The following is a 19,095-nucleotide window of genomic DNA, read 5'->3' on the forward strand; positions in this document are numbered from 1 at the left end:
TGTTTGTTGTTTTTGTCCTGATTGTGTGTGTGTGTGTGTGTGTGTGTGTGTGTGTGTGTGTGTGTGTGTGTGTGTGTGTGTGTGTGTGTGTGTGTGTGTGTGTGTGTGTGTGTGTGTGTGTGTGTGTGTGTCATGTGTGTGTGTGTGTGTGTGTGTGTGTGAGTGTGTGTGTGTGTGTGTGTGTGTGTGTGTGTGTGTGTGTGTGTGTGTGTGTGTGTGTATGTGTGTGTGTGTGTGTGTGTGTGTGTGTGTGTGTGTGTGTGTCTGTGTGTGTGTGTGTGTGTGTGTGTGTGTGTGTGTTTGTCGGACAACAATATTCCCTTCATGTATTTGCTGTCTCCTGTATGCCAAATTTTGCCCCAAGAACCTTTCATTTAGGGCTGGAGTAGTGAAGACCCTAATACTCCCGTTAGTACCCCAGAGATGGTTTACAAAAATACCAGCGGGGCTGAGGTGGGGCTATCATTTTTTTAGGGGGCACATAAATTGTAGCCAGGCCACGCCCTCCTAGTGACGCAACACCTTTGGCGTTGCTTCTAGTCAGGCCAGGAGCAATAGAAATATCTTTTGTCAGCTACGGAGAAATCGGGAACTCCACCCACTTTGTTGGGAAGCAATCAACTTTGAGTAGCTCCAAAGGCCCTGGATAGGGGCGTGTTCAAGGCAGTGGCATGCAGCGGTGGACAAAGTGAAAGTAAAAGTAAAAGTAAAAGAAAAAGAAACATAGTTTCTTTCCAACACAGGTAACTTATCGAAGTAAGAAGTAGACCAAAGTACTTGTCTTACGATAAGCTGATTGTGCACAGGTTGGGTTGAGTTTGTGTTGGGTCCTTGTTAGGTTTTTATTGTTTTTCAGTAATAACAAAGTCTATCTCAATAGGTAGGTAAAATGGAGTAAACGGTGTAACAGCTATGTAATATTATGTGCTACTGTTGTAATTACACCACAAAAGTACTTTTACTTTTACTTTGTCCACCACTGGTGACATGGTTTAAGCATAGACGTTCTATTAGGACTAAGAAAATGTTTGGCTCAAAGTTCGGCACAGCCTTTTCTGGCCTCGACCAGTAGCAAACAGAGGGAGGCGGGTTAACCAGGCCATTTGGGAAACGTTACTCGTTATGTTCTTGGTCAGACCAACATCTCGGTACGAGATTTGATAATCAGGGGACATAAATTGGCAAAAGAGATACATCGTTAACGTTATAAATATATAATACACAAAAATGTATATCATGTCGCAGTCATTGGCTGTTCAGCACAGGGGCCACAACAGGGGCCACAACAGGGGCCCGGAGGAAATCTACAGGGCCTCTGGCCCACCCACTTCAGATTTTATAAACTCCTCCAAGGGTCGTACTATCACAAACTGGAATTTCCCCCTGCACTTTAGGCCTATACGTGTTGAAGGCAGCCACCTTTACAAAAGACCCCAACTTCACTAGGTCCCCTGAAAATATAACTTAATTCTGTCTCTATTTCAAATGTAATTTCTAAGATTTCTTTACAGAAAATATCCTATTTCATGTGAAACTGCATTGCATTGAAATTATGTTGGGGGCCAGATCAGAAGCCTCAAGGGCCATGAACGCCCCGAGATAAGTTCCCCAGCCCTGGTTTAACCCATTGAGACATGGCCCCTGTTATAAACAGGCTGTTACCAGAATGGTGAGGATTGGAATAAGTACTAATACATTAAAGGCACTGTGTAATGGCATAGTGCTATGGAAATAAGACAAACATACAACAGCTTCAGTGATCCACAGGTGGATTATATTGACTTGCCTTATGGGGCTTCATACCTTTTACAAAATCTCATATCCCGTCATTAGCTGTATATAACATCAAAAACCCTGTCAGTCAAGTCAAGATCGTGAGCAGGTCTCCTTTTCAAAGGTTACTTCGGTTTGGTTGGTAGTCTAATGTATAGGCTTGTTCGGCTAGTTATGTGAGAATGACCGGTGAGATGGGTGGAGACTTAAGTATGAAAAATCATTAGTGGTCACGCACAGGCTAAAGTCCATGTTAAAATATGTCTGGCGGTTTCAATTACGAGAGATAGTATTTTGACATCTGATGTTGTTTTAATAGAGCACACGGTTATTGCTTGTGTGTTAGTGTATCTTAGGTAGACGTTCCATGTCGCGTTTGCCCCCTCCTACCTCTCCCCCAGCCTTAAACCAAACCCTCTCTACACTTCTCTCTCTCAAATGCACTGTCTACAGACACTTCTTGTGGAGCCACGGCGCCGGAATGTCATCGCAAATTGTCATCATTTTGGATGTACAGGCACTGCTAGTCCTGCAACGCAGTATTTTCTTATTAATCTAAAAGACGTCAACGCAGAGGACAGTGTGTTCCGCGTCTGTAAAACTCATAAAGTTGAAACTTCGACTTTTACGCAAAGTCATCTCCTGGACGTTACGCCTACGCTTACGCTTGTCTTTTGGTCTCCGAAGTCTCGCCATAAAAGACTCCACTCTACATAACTTTACGCATGTTGAACTTTTCCAATGTTGTATTGAATAGGGGTGGTAGTTTTATAACGCTGAAATCTGACAACGGATGTCAACCAGGGGGGACAGAAGGATGAACGCGCTCACTCATTTTTTGTGAGCACGTTTTTAATAACGATTTACTTCTCAACTCTGTCACTGACGTTGGAATCAATGCAGTGTCATCCGAGAGGACGTGTGGTCCGAAACTCACCTAAACGGTAAGACTCTCCAGCCTTGACATATTTCAAGCATCGTGCTACTCTGCCCTTTTCCACATATGGTGGAGCGCACCAGCAAGACATGAAAAAAGTTAACATAGCCTAAAATATGTGCGTTAATATTAGCTAAAGCTTTCATTTGGAATGGCTTCCCAATGTGCACCTGGATGGTCTTATGTGGCAAATAAATAAATAAAATATAATGGAAAATAAACCACAACTTTTTTTTAACGCTTAGAGCGTTTAACTCCGGAGTCTGGGAGGCACCCAGGTATTAAATCACTTAGTCAACGTTGAAATTGAATGCGTAGTTGTATTGATTGCCGTGTGTGTGCTTATCTTGCTGTGAGGTATAACTCTGTATGACAGTGTTATGTCTTTGCTAAACCTAGGGAACTAATTGTTGGCGTTTGCAAACACTACCAACAAACTCAAGTGTCGTCTCTGTATTCTTTCATTTATTATTTTATGGCCTACCTTGGTTTCTTGTAAAATAGCCTACATTAAAAATCTAGGGAATCCTCCTGTCTCATTGACGTCACAAGACACAGGCCAAAATCCGACGACTTCATGTTTTGGGTTTGCAGCATTGGCATTATGCTGCGCAAAGTGTCCAAAACCCGAACAACGCCAAATGGGTATTGAAATTAGACACACCCAATTACGAACTCCATTACACGCAGCTTGAGCTTTATACAATTGTGTGTAAGCACTTGTAGTGAATTTTCTTTCGAAGCGTTACTTGATGTAGCCTTGGAAGAACTGCAACTGTTTATGTAATCTCAAAGGGCATTCCACGAAGATGTGGTTTGTTCTCATCATCCGCATGCATTAAGTCGTGGACACTTTTCCATGAGGACAGCAGCAGAGTGTGTAGAGATGACAGATGAAAGTTTACACGGATGACATTTTTCTTTTTCTTTTTTTCTTTCTCTCTCTCTTTCTCTCTTTCTTTCTTTCTTTCTTTCTTTCTTTCTTTCTTTCTTTCAAGGAAGCACAGGCAATATTACTTTTCAACAGTCCAGGATGGATAAGTTTTTAGTAGCCTATTGTTTTGGGAAAAAATGTTGCAACCATTTCTCTGATGTGTCCATCCATAGCATTATTATTGCTAGACTACTTGATTACTGGATACATAGTCATTCACAAAAATGACTCATGTGATGTGTGAATCGCTGAGTGAATCGCTGAGTTCACCAGTGAGTCAGTAGGTGTGCTCATGTGCCTGACTGTGCTGTGCGGTGTGCTGTGCTGTGCATGGTGGGGCTATGTTTATGTAGTAGCCTTCCAGAAGGCTGTTTCACCTCTGCACACCGCACTCTCACATTTGGAGAGCATGTGTTAGTCAAAAGAATCTGCAGAAGGCAGGCCAAGACCATGTAGTGTGCCAGGTGGTGATACTGTCAGGTGTATGTTTAAGTGTTTGTGTATTTTGTAGGATGAGGAGAGTACTAATGGGTTTACACAGTGGAGGGAACGTGTATGTGTGTGTCTGAGAGAGAGAGAGAGAGAGACTGTGAGGGTGTTCACAGGAGTTAAATGTAGTATGAAATCTCTAAGTAGGCCTACAAATCCACCTTGTTTACCTTAGAATGTTTGCGGGAGAGAATAACGGCGCCATGGTAACTAACCGTGCCACTGTTCGACAAGGTTTCACCACTTTCTCGCCCAACGTTGAGAAGCTGAGGAGCTTGGCACATCAGGCAGAGAGCTCCATTCTTTCTTTTTACTGTAATATACATTTTGTGTGTGTGTGTGTGTGTGTGGTGGAGGGGGGGGGGTGGCTTTAAGCCTTTATTATTCAGGATAGAACAGTGGAGAAGAGACAGGAAGCGAGTTAGGAGAGAGGGACGGGGAAGCATCGGCAAATGACTTGGGCCGAAATTGAACCTGTGTCGCTGGCGCAGCAGTCCAGTGCCCTACCGTTAGATCAGGGGTGGGGAACCTATGTCTCGAGGGCTGTTTGCGGCCCATTAGGCCGTTTTATTTGCCCCCCGATATAGTTCTAATCTTATGCAGCTTCACATGATATATGACACATTTTGTAAAGGAAACTTAGAAAATACATTTCAAATACTGTTAAGTTATATTTAGGGGACCTTTTTAAAGGTGGCTGCCTTCAACAAAAGCCTGAAGTGCTGGGGGAAATCCTGGTTTGTATTCATAGTACAGTCCTCGGAGAACTTTTTACGGCCCTTGGATGAATTTGAAGTGGCCCCTCGAATGAACAAGGTTCCCCACCCTTGCGTTAGAGCCATGGCTGGGCTAGAACTCTAGCCTGATTATCATCGACTTTCAAATCTCTTCAAGACTTGCTCTGACCAAGAGCATAACAATTATCATTTCCCAAACGGCATGGTCGACCCGCCTCCCTTGGTTTGCTAATGGTTATAAGCTTCCCTACAAAGTGCGAGGAGTTCCCGTTTTTTTCGGGAGCACAGAAACGATATTGTGTTGCTCTTGGCCTGACTAGAAGCAATGCCGAAGGTGTTGCGTCACTATAGGGCACGGCCTGGCTACCAGAGCTCCATTCTCCCCCTCAGTGTTGATAGCACCTGGCTCTCTGGCCTGGCCTCCAGTAGCTGCTCAGTTTAGGGGGTAGGGGATTAGGTGGCGGTAAGATAATTGACTTGCTGTCTCAACCTGAGATGCGATGCGATGCCTGCTCAATCCCTAATCCCACGCCGGTTTGAACAGAGAAAGACCATAATTCCATAATCACCCGCGTTGCTCTCTGAACTCATAAAAGAGTCAGATTAACGGGTAAGCTTCCTCATTCGTCCGTTGAAGCCACAGAGGTGTTTGGATATCTAGTGACATGGCTGTGTTCCATGGTGCTGAAGAGGACATGCTTCTTCAGGCTTTAGAAGCGCTGGAGGGTAGTTCTTCCTTCCCGTTAAGCACTTGGATATCTAGTGTTGGATATCTAGTGTGGCTGTGTTCCACGGTTGTGTTCAGTGATGAGGACGTGCTTCTCGGGGCTTTAGAAGTGCTGGAGGGTAGTTCTTCCTTCCCTCCGTTAAGCACTTGGATATCTAGTGACATGGCTGTGTTCCACGGTTGTGTTCAGTGATGAGGACGTGCTTCTCGGGGCTTTAGAAGTGCTGGAGGGTAGTTCTTCCTTCCCTCCGTTAAGCACTTGCTGTCAGCCCCCAGAGTGGGGATATGGATCTCTTTTGAGGAGAACAAGAGGCAGGAACTCTCTGACTGACAGCTTAAGCTTTTTTTTCACCCTTCAGGACCCCCCCCCAGGATCTGAATTACTATGGCAAGTCAGGACACTATTGCGTCTTTTGTGGCATTGAGATGCTATGCAAAGTCCTGAATCACTATTGCCTCTTTTACACTGCAAGTTTTCTGGTAGGCCTACAGCTCGACACAGCTCGACTTGGCCGCCTCCGTTTGCTTTTCGAATAGGCACGAGCATGACACAGCTCAATCGTAGAGCAAAAAAGTGGCAACCGAGTCGCACTGTGTCGAGCTGTAGGCCTGCCAGAAAACTGGTAGTGAAAAGAGCCACGTGCGTCTTTGGCAGCGTTGAGATGCCATGCAAGGTCCTGAATCTTGAATGCTGTAAAGTGTTACAAATGACAAAGGTCTGTGTATTGCTTTTGTCCTGGTTGTATGTGTTTGTGTGTGTGTGTGCGTGTGTGTGTGTGTGTGAGACGTGTGTGTGTGTGTGTGAGAGAGAGAGAGACGTGTGTGTGTGTGTGTGTGTGTATGTGTGTGTGTGTGTGTGTGTGTGTGTGTGTGTGTGTGTGTGTGTGCGTTTGCGTGCGTGCGTGAGTACATGTGTGTGTGTGGCCGGCGTGTGTAAGTGCAGGGCAGAAGGGATGAAAGTGTGAGCCACTGCCAACATCAACACCGAGCGTGTGTCTGTGCTTGCCTGTCTGCCTGCACACCTTTCTATCGCGGGCCAAGAAAAACAGAGAAAAACCAGAGAAAAACAAATCACTAATTTGATATGGTGGTGGGAAATTGGAGTTGATGTGGTAGGAAATGAAGAGATAGAGAATCATCCCGTTCAGTTCAGTTCAGTTTCCTCCTCAGCTACTGTTTCATTTCTTTTTTTTCTTTTCCTAAATGTATTTATTTTTGGTCTTTTTGACTTTATTTATGATAGGACAGTGCAGGTGGTGTCAGGAAGCAAGTGGGGAGAGAGAGACAGGGAAGGGCTGGCAAAGGACCCGGGCTGGGAAACGAACTCGGGTCAGCCACATGGTAGACGAGTGCCCTACCGTTTGGCCACGGCAGGGTTAGCTACTGTTTCATTTCTGACTGCCCCTGTTGGCATTACTGACAAGTGTTGCAAGTCGAGCGAATTTCCAAAGATTTGAGATTCCTCTCAAATGATGGGAACCTTTTTTTTTAGCATTGCAACTTCACCCAGATTGGTTTACTACTACCGTGGGGCCTGTCTTCCAGTGAGTGAGCTAAGTAGTATTGACTGGAGCTTTACCGTTTCTTGTGTAGGCAAGCAACTTGAAATATTTTCCCTCTTGTCCATACGTTACGTCTCATGGTGAGCTACACTAGCCAGGCTGCGCCCTCCTAGTGACGCAACACCTTCAGCGTACAAATATCGTTTCTGAGCTCCAGAAAAATGGGGAAGTCCTCACACTTTGTCGGAAGCAAACAACCATTATACAAACCAAGGGAGGCGGGTCAACCATGCCGTTTTGGAAATGTTAATTGTTACGCTCTTGGTCAGACTAAGTCTCAAAGAGATTTGAAAAAGGCGATGATAATCAGGCCAAAGCTCCAACACAGCATTCTTTCCAAGTCCTGTATTCCATCCTGACAGCCTGAAACTCTCAGCATGATCTATGCAACTTTTTGTCTTCTGTTTTATAGAAAAGCTGTACCTCAGGGAGCCATTAACCATCTCTGCTCTCTCTACCAGGGTCCTAAATTAACTTTTTCACTGCCAGTCAAAATTGCTAGTAGATGTATTATTTTTTACTAGCCAAACACACATTCGCTAATGGGTCAAAGTGGCTAATAAGTTGGTCTTTTCAACCAGCCAAACTGAAATGTCACCAGCATTTGGCTGGTGTTAATTTAGAGCCCTGCTCTCTACTACTACTTTACTCCTTTACTGGGAGCAGTCTACTACTTGGCCGTCTCCACATGTGCATTTGTGGGGTTGTTTCCCTTGACGTGACGTGCAGTGATCCTTGTCTTCCTCCTTGTGCCTTGTGCATGGGGAGAGACGACACTGGGGAGGGTTGCCTGGTTTGTGAGTCAACATCGCTTGCATTCTGTGCATACCTCCTATGGAGAGAAAAAAAGAGCTTAGACTTACCTGTCACTTCCCTCCCCCTTTCTCTAGTAGTCTAACACAACAACAACAGGTGATTGACACCTGGCTTTAATTTGAGGCCAAGGAATTCCCGGAAGAGAAGGGTGGAGGTTTGGTTCGCCATTTGAACCAATGGTTCAGAATCTCCTTAGTCATTCTGTGGTTTCTCTTTCAGAAATCTTTCTTTCTTTCTTTCAATCAGTCAGTCTTTGATGTCCCATTGCAAGACTTCAAGGGTTAAAATGTCCACATGGTGCAAACTTTAATAAACACATGTCAGCAGCTAGCAAAAATCAGAATGTCTGTTTGCCAGAGTTGATGCAGGACAACAGCCAGGTTGTTTGCAGTGGAAGCAATCAACTGGCTTTGCGGAATGAAATGTGAATGCTGAGCATTTCGAGTGACTTTGATGAAAACTGGCTTCCACTAATTCAAATCAGATGGTGTCATTTGCCCTCTGGTGGTTGCTGTGGTAACTACAGTCACCATGACAGCATAATGGAGAAAGAAAAAAAAAACAGGTCAGACATACCGTATAGTAGGACTATTTGTAAAACAGTTGAACTTGCCTCAAGCCAATGCCATACCGTGCCATGATTTGAGCAACAAATCAGTCAGCAAAAACAGTCACCTTTTATATGCGATTGATAGGCCATCTAGAGCGGCAAAGAAAGAGAATAAGGGAACACTTTTTATTGTGAACAAGAATGAGTTCCTATAGGCCTACAGTACAGGGGTGAAGACAAAACATACAAACACAAGTGTAGTAGCCTATAAACATGCATGAACACTGAACTTAACCAAACATAGTTACAGATATGACTATAGCCTATATACTATAGACTGCCTGTCAGAGAGCCTGCAAACTGTAAAACATTTTTAATGGATACAACATTGTTTGCCTATTAAACTTACAGTTGTAGTGATGAGCCGCTAGACCCCTGTGTCTACAGTTGTGTATGTTTCACACTGAGTCCAGAGAAAACATACAAACAGAATTGGTGTTATAGTCTATAATGCATGAACATTGAACTTTACTGAATGATGACACAGATGTGTAGACACACAGTTGGAGGCTGTAAACTGTAAAACAGTTTGATGGACATACCGTCTGCCTATTTACACTTACATTTACACTTAGTTGTAAAGATAAGCCGAGACCTGTAGTAGAACACTAGTGTCTACACAGTTTTGAATGGTATTTATTTATCTATGCATTATTACAGGCAATGTAGCAATAAGAATCAGTGGAGTAGAACGCTGCATTGTAGCGTGACATTATTAGTCTCTTTGCCTGCTTGCATGTGGCTTGTGTGTGGGGTCGTCAAATTGAGTGTTAAATCAAGCCGTAGTTATGGTCGCCGTAAGCCACAGCTAGGCAGAGACATGCTCCATCGGACACAATAATGAGCTATAATAGTATAAAATTATTGGCCCTGTTTGAAGTTTTATGGCCTACTACATGCTCAAACATCATGTTCAGGGGCCTTTCTCACGGTTGGTATGCCCCATAGCGATTGGTGTGGAGTTTGAATACCCTACCCTAAAATCTAAAAATGTCCAATGATCTGTCTCTTGCGCATTTATGCCACAGCAATGGCTGGCATTTTTCTGTAGAAAGCTTTCTCAGTCCCATTTCACAACTTCTTCTTTTTTTAGTGCATAACAACAACATAGTTGAAAAGAGTTTCTTGTTATACTAGCTTCAAAGGGAGAAGGGTTTGATTAGGATAAAATGCAGATGTAGGCCTACGCCATTTATAAACTTCTTATGCTGCTCTTTCTGCTGTAAAGTTGTAATGCACTAGAACAGTGTTGTCAGTAGATGCTATTGAGAAGTTGGATGTTACTGACGTCCTAATGGAGAATAGCTTTATTAGGATAAAAGGGTAACACTTTAAAATAACGTCCTATTCACAGCTTTATAAAAAACTTTATAAATAATTAACTAATTATCAACAAAATGTTTACAAATGTTTATAAATGGGCAAGAAATATTATGCTAACACAGCAGACACAGCGCAGTTGCAGCGGTCCTGGAAGGTTGTCCTCCAAAGACCAGAAGCGTCAAGGCATGAAACCACATAAAACACAGTAGAGATTGATTCCCACTCATTACTCAGTTCCAAACATTTGTAAATGCTTCTTCAAATGTTAATTGTTATTAGATGTTAACACAGTGCTTATAAAGCTGTGAATAGGACGTTATTGTAAAATGTTACCGATAAAAGACATACTTTATGGGCCTTTTATGCTGTTATGTTCTGTATGTTGTAATGATGAAATGCACTTACTGTAAATTCTACACACTTAAGTCCTAAATGTGTCAGACAAGACTGTAAGTGGGACAATAATTCGTATGGGTTGTAATCGAAATACAATGCATTGATGGGTCGTAGGCTTACTTTATGGTTTTAGGACAAAAGTGGAATAATATGTTTCAGTTTTTAAAAACTGTTTACACTCAACACCTTTGCATACCGAATTAGCCAAAGTTTAGCTTTCACATTCAAACTTCATATCATATAACACTGTTGGCCTACCTTAGAAATTAAGAATTCTTAAGAATCCTGGGCCCTATATGTGGAACTTATGACTCTACAATCTCTATGTCTTCTTCTTTTGTCTTCTTGCTATTCTCTCTTGTTTCTGTCTGTCCTCTCTACTTCTCCTTTTAAATCCAGCTTTAACATTGATGTTTTTTTTCCCATTTGTGAAGCACTTACCGGTATGCATGCCTTGTATGATACAGTGCTATACAAATACAATTATTAGTATTATTATTATTATACCTTATAAATAAATAAAAGTATATCTGATCTCAGCGTTGCAGAGGTGATAGTAGGTAGAAGTAGAAGTCATGTAATTACAGCACCAGTACATACATTTTACAGTTTATAAATCAGTTATTTCACGAGAACTTCCACTTTTACTTTATACACTTCTGTGAGAGTGCTGTGTGCATAGATGTAAAAAATAGCTTTAAAACAAACAACTAATCTATCACACAAAGACAATTTAAAGACAATCGTTTTGATGATTTGATGGGGAGTTGTGACATTTCAGTTTGGGAGTTGAAAACAGCACAAGATCAAAACGTATTTTCTGTGAACAGCTTTTAAAAAAGTAATTACTGTTTTTCTCAGTCAACTACCAGTTTGAGTGTCAAAGTGCTGTATGATACGTCTTTACTATAATGACTTTCATTGTTGTTACATATTACTTATTAATGACAAATTCTTTGTCTCTCCATCTGTGTCTGCAGTTGATACGTGCTGGAAGTGATGCACTGGCTTCCTCTGGTTGCCATGGTGATAGCGTCGGCCTTGCCGTTCCCCCACAGCCCTCTGCCCAGGCTGGTTGCCGCCTCAAGCCACTCCAGCCAGACCCAGCTCAACCTCACTCTCAACAGCAGCGGCAGCAGCCCGTCCTCTGAGCCTGACTTCAGCTCTCCCGCTGCTACGGTGCCCGTGCTGGACTACAGTTCCCATCACGGTGATGTGTCCCAAACGGACTACAGTATGGCTGCCAGGAAGGTGGAGGGTGAAGCCTCCGAGCGGAAAGCAGCTCTGGGGGACTTAGCGCAGTCGACGTCGTACAAGGGAGAGCTGGAACAACAGACAATCAAGCTTAACCCAAAAAATCTCAAATCCGAACATCATTTTCTGAACAGCAACACAAAGGACGGCGCTCCAGAGCAGCAGGCCAGTACTGATGGCCAGAGCGACAGTCGGCAGGACACAGTGGACTACAAAACAGGTGATCAGCAAAGCCCAGGAGGACACCCCAGTGACTATGACGACCACATTACACACGGCTCAGACTCGGAGTCCGGTCGGTTAGACCCAGACCACATCCACACCAAAGAGCGACCAGCAGCAGCAGCAGCAGCAGCAGAGGGTCTGGCCGTGCAGAGCTCGAGCTCGGGTCACACCACAGGACTACTTGTTTCAGAGGTGGTCACCACCACCAGTAGTGACACGCTTGACCACTTGCCATCGACACAGACTGGAGTTCAGCACGTGTCAAAGACCAGCGCTGGTCTAACGCGGCGAGAGTCGGCAGAAAACACACTGGAGCCGAGCAGGGGGGCTGCTGCGGATGATGAAAGCCTGAGGACAGAGTCCTCAGAGGGGGATGGCGGGGAGTCTCATGGGGCCGAGGTGGACCTAGGGGTGGTCATGGGGTTGGGGATGGGTCCAGGTTCATCTCTGGGTGTTGGTGGTGGACTTGGTGGAGGAGACGGGGCACTGCAGGCTGAGGAGGACCTTTTGTTTCTGGACGCACACCCCCGGGTGCTCTTCTCAGCCTCCTCCGCGCCCCCCAGGCACCCGCCCCTGCTGCTCATGCTGGAGAGGGGCCAGTTGTCTGGGGGGGAGGAGGAGGAGGACAGTGGGAACTGGGAGCACGAGGAGGAGGAGGAGGACAACAATGATGTCAAAGGTGACACTGACGCAGCAGGTTCGTACCAGAACGTTCTACTGGGCCGAACCGACGCGGCTGCAGGCGCAGGCGTGCCTCCTAGTAGCAGGTCCCGCCGGAGCCTCTCGGCACATAACGGCGGCGGGCACGGGCGAGAGCAGTCGGTGTGCGACGAGCGCTCCGACTGGGTGACGGACAAGCGCACGGCCGTGGACATCCACCACCGCACCGTCACCATCGTGGCCGAGATCCCCACCAAGACGGGCCCGCTCAAGCAGTACTTCTACGAGACGCGCTGTCGCGAGGACTCCCACCGCACCTCGCTAGCGGTGGCGGCGTCCGCGGCTCACACCCACAGCGACAACGCGCAGCAGGCGCTGGGCTGCCGCGGCGTGGACAAGCGTCAGTGGAACAGCAGCTGCCAGACCAAGCAGTCGTTTGTGCGCGCCCTGACCCAGGACGCCAACAACCGCATGGGCTGGCGCTGGATACGCATCAACTCCTCCTGCGTGTGCGTGCTGCTCTCGCGGGTCACCAGGAACCACCCCATGATCGAGGGGACGGCGGCGGGGGCCGGGGCGGGGGCAGGGGCGGCAGGGGCTCGGGAGAGGCAGAGGACGGGGGCGACAGAGGGGGGCAGAGCTGAGGGGAGGCAAGTCAGGGCAGCTATGAGGAGAGCAGGGGAGGGCAGGAGGAGCTGAGAAAGACAGAAGCCACTGAGGCGGAGAATAGAAGAAAAAAAAACGGAAGGGGGGGTTGGGGCGCAGTGGGAGGTTGAGGAGTTAGAGACGGTAGTTCGGAGTGACAATGATCCAGCCATGAAATGATAATAATAAAAGACAACAAAAAAGGATTTTAAGTGTGCGGGCGGACTCCTCACTCTGAAAACCACAGTCAGCCTTTGTCCTGTACCTTTTCCTGGGATCATGTGCACAATCTTTAGAGACAGACAAGAGTCGGGTTAGAGACAGACAAGAGTCGAGTCGGGACTGGAACTACTGCACTCGCAAGAGATGATGGAATGACTGAAGAAGGAAAAAGGAAAGACAGACAAGAGAAAGAGACAAGAGAAAGACGGACGCGTCCCTGGGGGGAGAGGGGGGGTCCCTTACTGCTGAGGGCACCTCCTTGTCTGTGCATCTGTGCTGGTGTTCAGAGACAAAACTCAAATCCAGATGCCGGTCCTGTATCGACTTTCGTATTCTTCAGATCCTGCCGTCTCTCTTTCTCTTTCTGTCTTTCTTATGTCTCCCTCTCTCTCTTTCTCTCTCTCATACTATGCATCCCCCTCTCTCCCTCATGTCATGGCTCCCCCTCTCTTTTCTCTCTCTGATACTGTGCCCCCCCCCTCTCTCTCTCTCTCTCTCTCTCTCTCGTGCTACGTCTCTCCTCAATCACCAGTGTGCCTTGTCTGCTCTTCTCGTTCTCACTTAACCCTTCTTTAACCCACTGGCCTCTGTCAGTCGTCCCCCCTCCGCCCCCATTGCTGCCCTATGACAAACACAACGTAACCTCATCACTGGGACTACAAGAGAAAATAATATCATTATATATATTTTATATATTTAGAAGCTTGAAGTGTAAGATCCTGTGTTATTTTTTGTTTTTGTTTTCTATTTGTACTGTAAGTTATTTGTTTATTTAGTATATCCGCATGAGTACTTTTTTATATTAATATATTTGACTTCTTTTTTTGTATATGTATCATATGTAACGACAGAATACCAGTATGCAAGCTGATTCTGTGTGACTGTGAGTGCGTTCCAATACGCTACCTTGCGTCCTCCACTTGTGCTTGTGGCCTCGTACCAGGATGTCATGATGACATCACTGACAATAGCATTATATTTCAATATCTCGCAAAAGCTCAATTGTAAAGTCATGATCTCATTTGCAAACTGGATGTTGAATGAAGAATAGTCCCCCAAAAATTGTTGTGGCTAGGCTGAACGCGGGGAAGTGTAATTGTTTTCTACACCGAGGTGGGGCATCGGCAAAATGTGTAGACACAAGCATAAGTGGAGGACGCAAGGTTGCATATTGGAATGTAGCCATTGTGACGTCCTCCCGCTCCCTCCTCAAAACCCCTCCTCCAAATTTAACCTCAAGCTCGCCCTTAAATGGGGATCAGACCAAAGGACTGAAAATGAATTAGCCAGCCATAACCGTCCAACGGTCTGTCGGGTGAATGGAAAATTCCATGCCAATAAAATCTGGATTAGATGTTTGTTTGTTTCTTTTTTTTCAAATTTCCACAGTGGCCCCTGAGTAGATGTTAAGACATTTTTTTGCCGTCCTCCCACCCCCAAACCCTCCCCACTCACATACACTTTTTGGCTGCTCTTGAGGACTGCCCCCCCTCTTTTTAGCCTTGCTGTTTTGACCTGGAAACAATTACTGTGGTGTCTTGTGCTGACAGAAACCCTCGGTAACTCGGTTCAAATCTCATAAATTGACTCTCTGATAGACAGTAATGTTGGGGCTTTTACTTGGACCGGTTTTCCCCCATGATGTTGCAGTTTGACAGCTGTAACTTCACACAATTTCCCAAGAACTTGGAGGCAAGGAACCACAAGAGAGGGACTGTGCTGTCTGGTGTGGTGAGACTTGAGAAAGTGCGACTTCAGAGGAGAACCCTGTCGTAGAAGTGAAGGAAGTGAATCCAAAAATACATTAATGTGTGATTGTGACTACAGTATGAATCATAATATAACAGATCCTCCCCAAAACTCTAGTGGCATTCCGCTAATGCTAAGGAAATGCTAACGCACTCCATTGGCTGCATACTGGTGTCTCATTTTTTTCTCATACAATACTGTATGTAGCTGTAAACAGTTCGTACAAAATAATATAAAGTAAATTATGAAGTGAAATAAAAGGGAGTCAGTGTGTGTCACTCAGAATGAATGCAACAAGTCTCTCTCTCTAACACACGCAGGTACGCACGCACGCACGCACGCACACACACACACACACACACACACACACACACACACACACACACACACACACACACACACACACACACACACACACACACACACACACGGTAGACACCAACACACACATTCACGCATACAGATGAAAGCTCCACACTTGTGAAGGGACTGCAGTAGAACTTGAAGCACTTTATTTTTTTCATCATCAACTCATCATCGTCATCATCAATGTTTATTTTGCAGACGCCATTTTCCTGTTACTGTCATCCTGATCAGTATTAATGTTTCTGTTAAATCATAACACAATTGGTTTCTTGAAATTTACACATACAAGTAGCATATTTTAATGACCATGTTTTTTTATATTTCATATTTACTTTTTTTTTAAACTAGATAAAATTAAATTACAGTCAGAATTAAGTATTAAATGAACATGTACATACAGTTATTCAATACATACATAAAGAAAATAAATATAGTTATCATAAAAATTAAAAAATAAAAATGAAAATACACACATTTTACAAATTGTTCCCCAAGCTCATCCTTGTATCTTAATTTGTACATATATTTTTTTGTTTCATTTTTAAATTCACATCGTCTTCACCAAAATTTTTTTTTTTTTTTTTTTTTTCATCTTGGTTGTTTGACATGCATCGCAACACAGAAGCTAAACATTGTCCTTCTCCCGAGTCTGTTCTGTCCTCTGCCTCTCCGTCCGTCTCCCACCTGTTTTCTGTTTATGGCTTGCGTGGGTAAAAGTTTCTCTGTGAAGTAGGACATGACTGCTCTCGTTATTATTATTATTTTTGCCAGATCGGGCCGTCTGTTTTATCTCTCTCTCTCTCTCCCTCCCTCCCTCCCTCTTTCCCTCCCTCCCTTCCTCTTTCCCTCCCTCCCTTTACACACACTCCCCTCCGCCTATTCCTCCCCTCCCCTTCCCTTCCCCCTCCCTTCCCGTCCACACAACACAGCATTCCATCTTTTCACCACGCTGTAAACAAATGATTCTCCCCGTCTCTGCCCAGCCGTATGACCGCACAGCTAATGCAGATTCCCCCCCCCCTTTTTCTAAAATGGCCCCTAAGATCACTCGACACAGTGGCAAAACATTCTCCCTTTACTCTCAAAAGAAAGGAAAAAACATAAGACCTCAATCCTCAATCACAACTGCATCCTGCATTTGTTTGTTGTAGAGATCATCCGAAATCTCGTCCGAAATGATTGCACTGTTTTGCTTAGTGTGTTTTGTTGATTTCACAGCATGTGCATCATGGCTTTATGCAGGGCTGCTGCTGACAGCTTTTTGCTGGTCCCAGGACAAAGTAATATGAAAAGGCCCCCCCTCCAATGCAAACAATGTAATGAAATCCCCAATTTTGAGCCCCTTCTCCACCTGGGGCTTGAACAACTGACTCCTTTGTCAACGTCATTGGGGCTTATGCACCAGAGAGCCATCCCAACCCTGGACACTGGCCCTCACTATGCATATTCAGTATGCACACGCACACGGTTTCCTAAGTGGAGTGGATTTGATGATACAGTAGCAACCATGTGAGCTTGTGTCTTTTCTTTTTCATGTTTTCCCCCACCCTCCATTGCCCTGTGACTCTCAAGGCCAAGTTCCTGATCTCTTTCCCTCTTTTAATGGACCCCATCATCCACCCATCCTCTCTAGGATAGTCCATATTGGACACCCCACTACAAGCTCCACTAGGGTGTCCGAATGCCAAGTGAGCATGCTGTCCATCCCCCTTTCCTTGCTATTGGGTAAGGGGATGGTCATGGGGCGCGGACAGTGACCAACTGCTCTTCTCCATCAACCAGAGCTCTGCCGCCATTGGCTATGCCACCAACATGCGGAACAAACCATTGGCTGTCACTTAGAGGTGGGCGGGTGTTGAGTGAGGGGCTGGAATTGGTTGGTTAGTTGTTGATTGTTGGTTGGGGTGAGTTTTTTTGCGGTGGGAACACACTCTTATTGCAGCACTCTGGCGGAGTTGAAGAATCATTAAACGAACAAACAAAAAAAAAACTATGGAGGCACCATAGATATGAAATCAGAAACGTCCAAAAAGAAAGAGATTTAAGTCACAATGGACGCCACTCGAGGTCATCATTAGCACAAACACAGATTGTGACAAAAGAACAACAGAGAGAAAGATAAAACAGTCGTTTTTTTGTCTCTCTCCTACCATTCCAAGTCCAATCGTACTTTTCCACCCTCTAGTTTCTTTCCGTCAGTGAATATATTTTTTCTTGTACATTCTTCACATCTTCTGTATTTGTCTGTATCCTCTTTCTGTCTTCCTTCCCCATCACCATAATTTCATTTTCATCCAATCTTTCCCCCCCATTGCGCCATTCTTCTTTTTCTTCCTTTCTTTCTTTCTTTCCTTCCTTCCTTCTTTCCTTCTTTTCCTGTTATTGCAGAATGGTCAGACCGATAGATTTTTATATTTATAAATAGACTCATTGCTTCTCTGCTTTTTGTTGTTGTTGTTGTTTTTCTTTTTTTTTGAAGAATTCCATGAATTAATGTAAGCAGATTTCTGTGGGGAGGGGGGTGGGGTGGGGTGGGGAGGGGGGGGGTGTTGGTGGACTCCCGTAGTGACAGCGGCACCTGTGGACAGAAAGGGTATTGACGCTGTGAGTGAGTTTCTCGGCTGCATTCTGCTTTCCTCTACGATGCGATGCCCCATTTTTACACCGCAGGATATAGTGACCCCACTTCAACTCATTCACCAAGCCCTCGCCCCCATACACCCCCCCCCACACACACACAATGCATTCCGACATGCACAGCAACTCCTTAACACACACACACTCAGTGACACACACACACACACACACACACACACACACACACACACACACACACACACACACACACACACACACACACACACACACACACACACACACACACACACACACACACACACACACACACACACACACACAGATGTCATTTATGAAGCATGCTGGGGTTGAAGCTATCCATACACCGCAGTCCGCAGTAACCTCAGGCACGGCAACATTAAAGGAGACAAACAAAACAACACCAACTTGACGCAGGGCATTCCTGTGTAACACATGCAAAACAACACCAACTAGATGCAGGCCTCTCTCCTCACTCAGACAGCACAGGGCTCTAGTCTGCAGTGATAACCAAATTGTCAGAGACACAGAAAGACAGAGACAGGCAGAGGAGAGGAGAGGAGAAAGAGAGCGAGAGAGAGAGAGAGAGAGAGAGAGAGAGAGAGAGAGAGAGAGTGTGTTTGGGTTTTTTGTCAGGCAGAGAAGAGGAGTGTGTGTGTGTGTGTGTGTGTGTGTGTGTGTGTGTGTGTGTGTGTGTGTGTGTGTGTGTGTGTGTGTGTGTGTGTGTGTGTGTGTGTGTGTGTGTGTGTGTGTGTGTGTGTGTGTGTGTGTGTGTGTGTGTGTGAGGGCGAGCGTGCATGAACGCACATGTGTGTATGTGTGAGGGAGAATCAGGCAGAGAAGAGAAGAGAAGAGAAGAGAAGAGAAGAGAAGAGAAGAGAAGAGAAGAGAAGAGGGAGAGACAGTGTGTGTACAGTATGTGTGCGGTGTGCACATGATGTGTTTACAGTATGGGTCCTTGTGAGAAAGCAGAGCACAGGAAGAGGAGAAGAAGAAGAGGAGGGCTCAGTGCAGTACTGGCGGCCGTACTCACCTCACCTCACCAGCCTGCCCC

At 45.2% G+C, this 19,095-nt stretch overlaps 1 protein-coding gene across 1 annotated transcript; it reads left to right on the forward strand.

Annotated features, from left to right (window-relative positions):
* Positions 1 to 2,229: 2,229 nt before the first annotated feature.
* LOC134464903 (uncharacterized) lies at positions 2,230 to 13,142 on the forward strand. The gene is made up of 2 exons (XM_063218216.1): positions 2,230 to 2,717; positions 11,285 to 13,142. Exon 2 carries the CDS (start codon positions 11,304 to 11,306, stop codon positions 13,140 to 13,142), a length of 1,839 nt encoding a protein of 612 aa, XP_063074286.1. The 5' UTR covers positions 2,230 to 2,717; positions 11,285 to 11,303.
* Positions 13,143 to 19,095: the final 5,953 nt, after the last annotated feature.

Source organism: Engraulis encrasicolus, chromosome 2, assembly GCF_034702125.1.
Source record: "Engraulis encrasicolus isolate BLACKSEA-1 chromosome 2, IST_EnEncr_1.0, whole genome shotgun sequence".
Taxonomy (NCBI): Eukaryota; Metazoa; Chordata; class Actinopteri; order Clupeiformes; family Engraulidae; genus Engraulis; species Engraulis encrasicolus.

Bases quoted from the DNA above. Each gene is read 5' to 3' on its own strand.
- LOC134464903 (XM_063218216.1), top strand. From the start codon at position 11,304: ATGCACTGGCTTCCTCTGGTTGCCATGGTGATAGCGTCGGCCTTGCCG.